The 11569-nt window shown below is 38.1% G+C and overlaps 1 protein-coding gene and 1 long non-coding RNA gene across 2 annotated transcripts; both read right to left on the minus strand.

Annotated features, from left to right (window-relative positions):
- Nucleotides 1–1254: 1254 nt before the first annotated feature.
- Nucleotides 1255–5099, minus strand: LOC140013805 (uncharacterized). The gene is made up of 3 exons (XR_011820623.1): nt 4663–5099; nt 3248–3284; nt 1255–1775 (listed from the first exon to the last, which is right to left on the minus strand). It is a non-coding gene; the product is annotated as an uncharacterized lncRNA (long non-coding RNA).
- Nucleotides 5100–9147: 4048 nt separating this feature from the next.
- Nucleotides 9148–10567, minus strand: LOC113705771 (uncharacterized). Its single transcript, XM_027227680.2, has 3 exons — nt 10428–10567; nt 10183–10270; nt 9148–9972 (listed from the first exon to the last, which is right to left on the minus strand). The coding sequence occupies exons 1-3, from the start codon at nt 10517–10519 to the stop codon at nt 9169–9171; spliced, it is 984 nt and encodes a 327-aa protein (XP_027083481.1). The 5' UTR covers nt 10520–10567; the 3' UTR covers nt 9148–9168.
- Nucleotides 10568–11569: the final 1002 nt, after the last annotated feature.

An 11569-nucleotide genomic window follows, 5' to 3' on the forward strand; every position in this document is an offset into this window, starting at 1 on the left:
GAAAATTAATTGCATTAAATCCACCTATGTGCAAAATACTTCTATCATGTGTAACTTTTGTTGCAAATTTGGACATATGCAAAATGATTGCTATGTAAAGAAAAATATGAGAAAAGGCATGAAATTCATGTGGATTGCTAGATCATGTCGTATTAACTCCCAAGGACCCTATAAAGAAAGGGTACCAAATGAAATTTCTCATATTTAGGTACATCATGATGATTTGATCCAAGAAGTGCTATATGGTTGTAAGTACAATTGAAAATTTTGATATTCAATATGGTCTTGATTTGAAAAATAAAGGGGGAGTTTGTTTTTGATTGATGCCAAAAGGGGGAGTAGGATTTATTGAAATTTCTTTGTATGTTGGCACTTTCTAAGGGGGAGCTTTATTTGAACTTATTTGATAAAAGAAATCTTCATTTTGTTTGTCATCATCAAAAAGGGGGAGATTGTTGACCTTGGTCGATCAATCCTTGGTTTTGATGATTAACAAACCAAAATGTAGATTTGGGCTAATGTTTTTATGTGAGTAATTTGTTAGAACATATTCTTGTGGCATAAAAGAAGAAGCAAAAACAGGGCACTCATGTCGGACGCTATCGGACGTCCGAAAGGATGAAGAACATCAAGAAGGAAACTCTGTCGGACGCTCGTGAGGAAGCATCGGACGTCCGGAAGGATCGGACGCACGCCTCGGACGCACATCGATCGCATCGGACGTCCGAGAAATTTCGCAAAGATTTGATGACTCTCTGCCTACGTTCGGACGCAGGGTTCGGACGTCCGACAGGTGGTTCGGACGTCTGACAGGCACCTGTCGGACGTCCGACAGGCCAACGGCTAGTTTTGACAGCAATTAATATTTGACCGTTGGAGAGTCTTTTGGAGCCATTTCTCACCTTCTATAAAAACCCCAAAGCACAAGAAGACTAGAGACTTTTGCCAACACAAAATACAAGCTTACAAGTGAGATTTTTGAGTAGAAAGATTCTTTGTTGGTTGTACAAGGGGTTGGGAAAGTTGGGTTGTGAGCTTGCTCAAGTGAAAACCTTGGTGAAGGTGAACCTATCACTTGGAGTGGTAAAACCTTGGTGAAGGTTGCCTCATTTGTATAAAATAGTTCTTAATTGGGTGAGTGATCTTTCAAGTGTAGGTTGTTGAGGCTTAACTAGAATAGTTGTAAAACTCCTTGGCTCAACCAAAGAGTATTTGGGGTGAGGAAGGAGTGAGCCTTCACTTGTACATCTTGGTTAGCATCGCCATCAATTGAAGAGGCTATTGGTTTGATATTTGGTTTGCATTTCTTATCTTTTCTCTTTAATTAAGTTTTCTTTATTGTGCTTAAATTTGATATATCTTTGTGCATCATTGTGAATTTGTTTGTACTCATTGGGTTGCACCGGGCTCTTACAACCCCGTACAAGGTTTAGCTGAGAATAAAGATGAGAAATAATCCACTGCCTCCGCTGAAATCTGAGCTTCATCAGTCAACCATACCCCCTTTCTACTCCTAATCTGGTATATAACTGATTTAGCTCGTGTCTCTGCCATGACCGCGTGAAAGAACCTCGAGTTCTTATCCCTGTCCTAAAGCCATTTGATTCTTGTCTTTTGCCTCCAATATGCTTCTTTCTTGACCAGTGAGTGCCTCATTACTGCCTTTACTTCTTAGAGTGCTAACCATTGCTGTTGTGACGGGTCACTATCAAATATAGCCTTTGCCACCATTACTGCCTCTTCTACCTGCTTCACTGCATCGAATATGTTGCGCCCTATTTTTTCGCGACGGAAAAAAGAAGGATGATTATAAAAGATGTGATATTAGTGAAAAAAGGACCTAAAATGGGACTTTAAAGAATGCGACAGTTTGGGTCCAAAATTTAGTCTAAAAAGAGTTTTTAAGAAAAAAAAAAAGGAGTCGCCACTTGGTATTGAGTTTTGGTGTACCAAGTCACCCAAAAATATTTTTAAATAAAATAAAATAAAATTCTTTTCGACAATTTCAGGTCTTTGAAAATAGAGAAAATGAGTTCGGGAGTCACGGTTGAAGAAAGGGAAGGCAAATGTTCGATTATCTCAAACTTAAGGCATCTTTTCAACCTAGTCTAAGCTAGTTGCGTGGTTTAGTCAAAATTTTCTTAATCTAACCCTTAAATTTATCACATTTGAATGTTTCCTACATTGATGCAAATAAAAATATTGAGAGGGACAAAATGTCCATTCAAGGGTTTAATTGGTACCAATCACATTAATTGCGAAAGGCAAAATAATTCCTTGAAGGTGCCATGCGTATGCAAATTATGAAATTAAAAGAAAATAAAATAAAAGAAAATTAAGTTATATACATAGGTATAAGTGACCAAAGAAAAAGAAAATGCAACATAATGGGTACGGGAAACAAAAACTAACGACATAATTCTCTTATACAAAGATTAATGGGATATTTAAACTAAAGAGTTATAATCATCCATATCCATGTTCAAAGAATAATTCTCCTAATATGAACAAGCAAATGCACTAACTTATTTTACAAATTCTTAAATGAAATGCAATTCTAAATGATATGATTAACACATATAGAGGGTATGGGATAGAGGATAATATAATAGAAAATATCATGCAAATGAGAAAAGATCCTAAAATAAAAATATGCATGAAATATATGAATGTCATACAAAATGAATCTAATGCACGAATAATCTAAGGGTCTTACGTTGGACTAACCCATTTTTATAAGTTCCCACTAGCGTTGGACTAGTGAGAAACGGAAAAAGGGCCACAACTAGCGTTGGACTAGTGTGGTGACGTCATGCATTAATAATATATAGTAAAACAAATAAGGCATAAATTAAAACAAATAACACATAAAAGCAAATAGCACATAACACGTAGGCATAATATCTAGATGCAAAAATCCTAAGGAAAGCGGGTAAAACATATAACACACAAGCATGCAAACACACAAGCGAATAAAAGCAAATAGAGATTTAACTATTACATTCGGGAACCCTAATTACAATCTAAAGGGGTAAAGAATGAAATAAAATAATAACTTAACTATTACAATTTGGCATTTAAATGCCTCTCAAATAATCAAAATTTAAATTAAAGTAAATATACAAAATTAAAAACAAATAAAGTGAATAACTAAATAAAATAAATAAAACCATTCAAAAACATGCAATTGTACACATAAAATCACATATAAGCACATAGGAAGATTTAAAATGGCACAAGAAAATACCTCCCTTGATGTAGTGACTAAATGGAGTCAAATTGTCCTATTTATACTCACAATGAACAAAAGAATCATGTCATCAATTTAATTGAAAAAACAATAATAATAAAAGTACTAAATTCACACTAACATGTCAAACGTAAAGAAATTTAAAAACATCTAAAAAAATCACATGTTAAATATATTCAAAAGTAATATAATTAGCTATTAAAGAAAAGAAACAAACATAATAAAAAGAATCAAAATTCACTAGGGACTGAATTGCAAAATTTTTTTGAGGGGTAAAAATGCCAATTTCCAAAGATTAGGGGTCAAAATTAAATGAAAGATAAAGCTCAAGGACCAAAGCGCAATTAATTTAAGAACTTAAGTGAAAGAAATTTAAAATATTCTGGGCTTAAGTGAAATTACTCCAAAGATCAGGAGATAAAGTGCAATTTCGTTATCAGATTCCCTGGCCAAACGAGCCTTTGGGCTATTTTCAAGACTTCTTTGGGCCCGGATGCCTTAAGCCCACCTGAAAGCTTCAAGAATAAGGGACGGGCTAGCCTATTATTTTTGTCAAACAACCCAACCAAAATGCATGGGCTTCAACTCCCAAGCCCATACTTAAAACCCAAAAAAAAGTAACCAAAGCCCAAGTCAAAACCCAAAACAAATAAACCAAACCCACTTTGACAAACCCAACCAAATATTATTACCCAAAAACCTAAACCATAATACTAAACCCAACAAGATAAACAAATCAACTAAAATTCTTAAACCACAATTATGATCTAAAATCCAAAATCAATCTACCAAAAAGTACTTAAGAAAAATAAAAAATGATTAAAATTTAAAAGTGCGAAATGGAATCAATTGCAAAAGTGTTTAGGCTATAGTGAAATTAATTAAAAATTTGAAGGGGCAAAATGCAATTTTGGAACATGAGGCCTGTACGAAGAAGCTTTCTTCTTCCTCACAATCTGAAACTCTTCACAGCTGGTGGCCATGGCGGCCTCTGGCGGCGCCACCACCGGCAAATTTTTCGGTCACAAAATTTCATCAGAACATACACCCCACTCGATTTTTTGCGTAGATTCCATTTTCGGAATTACTTTTTACAAAAAATGAATCAAAAGTGGCGAAATTGCCAAATTATAGCCGTGATTTTTATTTTTTAAAAACACCCAAATCTTCACCAAAAATCATAAAATTTATACTACAACAATCCTTGTGATTTTCACAACATAACTATAAATTGAAATAAATAAAAACAACACCAAATATTGCAACATTAAATCAAAACAAGCCCCCTAAAAATGACAATAATAATAATAATAATAATAATAATAATAAAAAGCAATAGAAAACACAAATTAGCAACTAAATATGCTTACAATATAATTAAAAAAAATAAAAATATAAATGAAAGGAGATACCTCTATGATAGCATTAATTCCTTTTCCTGAGAATTTGATGAAATTTTGAGCCTTCAACCATTTTTATTGGCCTTGCCCTGTCCAAGAGAAAACCTGAGAGTGAGTGTTTTATTTGCTAAAAATGAGAGGGAGAATCTGAGAGAGAGAGCCGAGAGATTTTTTTTCTTCCCTTTCTTCTCCAAAGCTCGAGAGATAGCCGAGAGAGCCCAGGGACTTTTCTTCCTCCTGCCTTTGTCCGAGAGAGTCCAGAGAGAGAAGTTGAGAGAGTTTTTTTTTCTTCCCTGTTTTGTCCGTTGGGACCTCCAGAGACTTCCTTTGCAAATTTTCTTCTTCTTCTGTTGAACTTAGTCGAGAAAATTGAGAGAGTTGAGAGAGTCGAGACCGAGAGGAGCCAGGGACTTCTTGGGCAATTTTTTCTTCTTTTCTCTTAATCCATCCGTTGCCTTCTTCGGATTCTTTAGTCAAAGAAAGAAAAAGAAAGAAATCATCATGATGTTGGCGGCACCATGATGATGGTGGTCATCATGATGCCACCACCACTTTTTTTTTTAAATGATTTTTATTATTTTTTTAAAAATTTTAAATCAAACCTGTAAATATAATAAAAAATTGTAAATTACAATACAAGAAAATAAATAACTCATTAAATAGAAAAAAATTCAAGAAAACATTAAAATTTGTCAAAATTTTGGTGTCTACAAAATATATTGCCAAAATACTCCCGCGACCAAAGTTGGATTGCATGTTTAATGAGCCGTAATTTGGCTACCAACCGCTGCAACGAGCGCCCCAGGCAACATCTTGACCAACTCATCCTAATGACATCCAACAATTCTGCTTTCGAAGTCCAAACGTTTAAGAACCGAAAAGGTCTAGGCTTGTTATCAAGTCTAGTTGAAGCTGATAAAAGGAGGGGGGCATGATCCGATGGCTCTTTGCCTAGGTGTCAAACTCCAAAATTCATCCCTATTAGAGTCACAGTCGGACTACATAGCAGTCCGTCTAGTTTGATTCCAAAAGCTACATAGTAGTCCATCTAGTTTGATTCGAGCTCGACCACCTCTATTGTTATACCATGTAAAACATGACCCTGAGAATCCTGCATCAAATACTCCAGCCCTGGACATAAATGATCTTAGTTCCACTCCTTCATCAATCCGAAAAGGCAGCCCACCCCTCTTCTCTTCCGCACTAACAATGGTATTAAAGTCCCCCACCACCAACCATGGATCATCCCTTGGTTTATCCGCTAACAACGCTGACTACAACGGGGCTCGCTCTTGCTCTGTACACTTTGCATGGATGAATGAAAAATAAACGGGAGCCGACAGCACCTGAGTAGAGATTCTAAGGGAAAGGTGTTGAGGAGATTCCCCAACATGAGCACGTTGGAAACCATTTTGATAGAACACCCAGATAGACCCCTTCTGATTAGCCATCCAACCATCCATTTTGAGACGGGCACATATCATTCGGATGTCACACGACGAAGTCTTAGGCTCACAAATAGCCACTAATTGAATCGAGAACTCAAAAATGATCTTTTTTAACCTACGAAAATTTGGAGTACGTGAGATACCTCGAATATTCCAGAATAATAAATTAATCATCAGATAATGCAGAGAAGGAGTTAGAGCACACCTTCGACTTCGAGCATAAAGAACGATCAGTTGGAACTCGAGAACGAACACCCTTCCGCTTAGATTTATCAACTAGCTTAACAGCATTCCCAATATCAGCCTTCTCCTGAACCTGTTGAATTATTGGGTCAAGGTTAAAAATATCTATCACCAAGGAGCTAGACTCACATTGCCGTTGGACTCGTTGCCCCCGCGGCGATAAGCTGCCAGCCCTTTGTTCAGCCATGGAGATATCCTCCTCCTCCAACTGCCGTGTAGAAACCATCTCCTCCTCTCCCTCAACTGCTGCCCCAGGGACTGCTACAGCACTTCCATCCACCGACCCAGTAGCCACAGATGGTTGCACCTGCAACTACTGGAAAGACATCCGCGCGCAATCAAAGGATCCCGCACCAGCCTCTCATGGCCTGCTGCCGCCCCTCCCTCGCTGGCTCCATCAGCCGCTAGCATCACGCCGGTTCCAGCAGGCACCCGCTGCTGCTCTTTCCCCAAGCCCATAGCCTGCGGCAATGCCAACCCCTCCCTAGAGTCTTCCAGCGCTGTTCGCTGCCCTGTTGCCGTCCCCTCCTCCCTCAAAGGACTGACCCAACCAGCCTGTTGTTGCCGCACACTGACTACGGCAACCCCCCAGCACTTGCCCCTACGCAACCCACAGGAGAATCCCCATCCACAGGCTGCAAAGAGTCCTCTTGGGCAGTCTCCTTTCCCTTCGCGGTAGACACCAGCGGGACGCCCTCAACAGGCACAGGTGAGCTACGCACAACATCACCCTTCTTCTCCACCTTCAAAGTAGGATGAAGAACAAAGCATGTAACCCTGTCATGGCCTTGCCTGAAGCAATGGTCGCAGTATTGGGGAAGACGTTCTGGGATAAGTTGCTGCCAAAAGCCACCATGCTCCCTATTACTAATCCATATCCACGAAGGGAGAGGTTGTCCCAAATCAATCTCCACACACACCCTAGCTACACTAGGGCGCACTCCAAAAGCTGTTGCAGAGTCCACGAACAGAGCCTTACCCATTCAGCTCACAATCTGAAAGAGACACTCCTTGTGAAATAGATGGATTGGCAATTTCGGCAATTGGAACCAAACCGGCACCACCGAAGGCTCACGATCCACATGGAAAGCGGCTGACCATTTAAACACTCACAACGGGACTTCATGAATATACCAAATCCCACGAGACCAAAGCCTAAGGAAATCAACCTCGTTCCCCAAGTGGATGAGAACATGTCTAGAGTCAAGTAAGCCTACCGACGCTGTGTCCTTGAGATCCAATGCCAGAAAAAACTTTCGTATAACCTCCATGCTAGGTCTTCCCTTGGAGAATTTGTTGACGAGAGCAAACGTAAATGGAGCGGACAGAGTTTCAAGATCGTCCTGTGCAAAGGATATAGCGGGCTCGCCCCTATGAGAGGACAGCGTAGCCTTGACATTGAGCAGAGGCTGTTCCGACTGAGAGAAGAGTGCAAAGAAAGACTTCTTCGCAAAGGTGGGAGAGAGCGAAGATGGTTGCCCCCCAGGCATCAGCCGGAGGGTAGGCATGGCTGCCATGCTACAAGCGAAACCCTAGGACGAAGAAACTTAGGCAGCAGACGGCAACCCTAAAGGAGACTCTTTTTTATAAGATTCAAGGTATTTCTCATTAAATAATGTTTTTTTATTTGAGTCAAGTTCTATGTTTTATTAGGTAATTTCTTGTTTGCATTGTTTCTTATTCGCCATGTTAATTAGAGTTATTTGGAATAATTTTAAGGTCTATCTTACATGTGCCCATAGGGCATTCGTTAAATATATTTCAAGTGCCATATTTTTAGAAATGTAATATTGATTAGAGAAAATAAATAAATATAAGGGAGGGTAGGTAAAATTAAATAAGGAAAGTATATAAATTCAAGAGAGGTTAATAATTGTGAATATGCTTATATATATGGTAGGTTAAGTAAATGTTAGGTGTGTTAATAAGTGTCTATTGGACACTCGTCAGAAAAACCTTAATTTTAAAAGATTAAGAAAATTAGGGCCTATAGTGACTAACTGACTATTATTGGGTGTTTACTATTGTCTGTCCTTTTTCATTGTTTGAAAAATTAATAATCTTTATTGTTCTTTTCTTTCACACATATTTTTATATGATTAGTTAAGCCCCTTAATTTTTTTTGGGTAAGATAAGTCCCTTAATTCAATAGTCAATACTAGAAGTAAAAATATTAAAGGTCCACACAGTTGCTTGCCACAAGGAAAAAACAAACTAATATTCTATTTTCGGGCCAATGGCCCTTGTTGATTTTCCTCTAAACCCAGAAGACAGTAGCGTAGGGGCCTAAGTAAATTAATTACAAACAACTAAACAACATTTAAAAAAACTCTGGGAATTAGTTAATTAAGCTTTGCAGCTGCTAGGGAGTTGAATTTGAACTTCAAATTTCAAATCAAATAGATGAAATTGGTACTAAGACCTTGTCTGGATTGCAAGTAACGATGTAATATGTAATATACATGAGATAGAAAAGTGATTGAAAGATCTGTCAAGGAGAATTTTCTGCTAAAACTTATAGTCCAAACATGGGCTAAGAAACGAATTACAATGTTGTTGAATTTTTATCCATATAGATTCATCCATTGTAGATTTCTTGTAATCATGTCAAAAAAATACAACCACTAAAATATCTTCTTGAATAAATTAAACCCCTTACAATCAAATTATATTAATTGGTATTTATAAATTTGTATCCAAAAGACCCGCATCAGTTTATGCTTGCCTCTTTCAGAAAAGGAAAACAAAAGTTTGTTCCTTGACAAACACTTTTACCATACAACGAAATCAAATTAAGATGGTCCAATTCTGTGTCCAAATAAATCATTCAATGATTATATCCACTAACAGTCCTTAGGATTCCAAAGAAATCATGTTTGAATTCCTGTGCATGAAAATGATCATTGGGGATAATCTGCGTATAAACATAGAATGCAACGCAAGCGACAGCAGGCCCTGCCCAAAACACCCAGTGGCCATCCCATAAATGGCCTCCTCTCACAACTGCTGGACCAAAACACCTAGCAGGGTTGATCCCTGCGCCGCCATAACCCTTAGCAGCAGTGACCGATGTTGATATGAAGACAAGAAGACCAAGAACAGTTCCAACAATTGCTAAAACCCGAACCAGGCCGATAGAGTTTTTCTGGCGATGATCATACGCCATCCAAAGTGACGCAAACAAGAACACGAAGCTGCAGAAGACCTCAAGCCAAAACGCCTGGGCAGTCCCGAGGCCTATTGTAACAGGTGATCCCTGCGGACCTGGTGTGACTATTGAGAGAGTGCAACCTCCAAGCGAGAAGGTTCTTTCTATATTACCGCTAACCACAGCTTTTAGTGCTAGCGCTCCAAGCACAGCACCTAAGCATTGTGCTATGATGTAGATTATGGCACGAGACATTGAGATAAGGCCGACTAATGCTGCAGAGAATGAGACGATGGGGTTTATGTGGCCTCCAGAGACTGGATGCACAGCTAGCAGTACTATTGTGATCATAATGGCAAGGACAATTGACATAATCAAGTTTGGCATTTTGACATCACTGTCAAGGGTTGATATCACTATGGTATCAATCAAGAAGACTAGAACTGCTGTTCCAAAAAGTTCTCCTACAGATGCACGCCAGACCTGCATCATGTTATCAAGTGAACTTGAATTCAGGTCAAGGAAACAGCAAAGTATATAAGTTGTGCTGTTATTCTTTATAGCATTTGGAACTTGTGACTTATATGTACCATTTGAGTTAGTAGATTTTTTTCTATAGAATAGAATTACTATTCTACTGTGCCTAATGAACACAAAAGGTGCATAAACTGAAATGGAAAGAGGACTACTAACATGTAAGGAAAGAAACTCGTCCAAGCCTAGCCTTTCACTTAGGCTGAAAGATTCTAGCTTCTTTTGCTCCGGTGTCCACTGTTCTGATCTGCAAAATTGTAACAGAATCATTAAGATAGCAATCAGTAACTTTGAGAATGAAACTGATATTGACGTAACAAGTAATAAGGTTCTGAATGAAACTGATATAGACGTAGTTTAGAAAAGACAAATTAAGTGCAAGTTGTAGAAGTTTAAATACTTACTGTGGAGTAGAAGACACAGGCTGTATGCTATTACTGGCGTAGCGGCGTTCTTCTTCCATACTCAGATATACATTTCCAGAATTGGCAGCCATTTATTGTATCAGAGACCCTAAACTTTTGCTACTATATGCGTATCAGTTACTTGCCTACATCATATGCTTTGGACATTTCCAGTATTTATGGCCACAAAGTTGAGAACTAGCGCAAAGCGGTTATCCAAGTGACTTGTGCTGCAGCTAAAATTATTGATGTTAATTATAAACCATTGTTCAAGCCTGAATCGTGCTGCATATATTATTCACAACTCACAGGTCAAAGTTATACAATATCTACAAAATCTTGTGCCAGAGAGAATCAGAATTTATATATTGGCCATGGTTCATTATGAAGTTATATATATATATATATATATATATTTTTTGTCGACACAGGGGTGTGCGGTTCAATCCTTATGGGGCTTGACTAATTCTCTGCGGTCTGGGCCCGACGCCCCAACCCGACCCGAACACGTTAAGTGCGCGGAGGAATCTAGCGAAGCGGAGACTCGAACTTGTGACCTCAAGGTTCACTGGTGAGAGGCGCTGCCGCTGGACCATTCACGCGGGGGCCATTACGAAGTTTTATATGCTTGGTGATTTTCGATATGTCTTGTATACTAATTTAATCCTTTATTTTGGCACTAATAAACTTTTTTATAGAGATAAATAATAATTGTGTTTACATGAGGCGATTTTAGGTGGATGTATAACATAAGGCTTTAATTAAAATTGTTTGGAATGCACTAGTGTTTGTGCAAGTTACTCTTTTAATTATAAGATAAGTTGAATATTAATATTCTATGTTGGCTTTTACGCTAAGACTATATTTTGGGACATTAAAAAAAGTTTTATGACGTTAACAAAGGAATGGAAGGAGTAGTAAGTCTATTGCTAGTAAACATAAAAAAAGTAATATGATATTAATAATGGAATGGAAGGAATATTAAGTTTGTTGCATAGAAAACGAATTAAGTAAAGGGCATGGCAAAATTATTAACTGTTGCAATCTTGAAAGCTTCTTGTTATTTCAAGAAAAGCCTAGCAAAATCAGATTAAGATATGCCTTAATCTGTGCGTGAAGAGATATGGAGTTATTCTAATTCC

The sequence above is a fragment of the Coffea arabica genome, chromosome 8c, assembly GCF_036785885.1.
Source record: "Coffea arabica cultivar ET-39 chromosome 8c, Coffea Arabica ET-39 HiFi, whole genome shotgun sequence".
Lineage (NCBI taxonomy): Eukaryota > Viridiplantae > Streptophyta > Magnoliopsida > Gentianales > Rubiaceae > Coffea > Coffea arabica.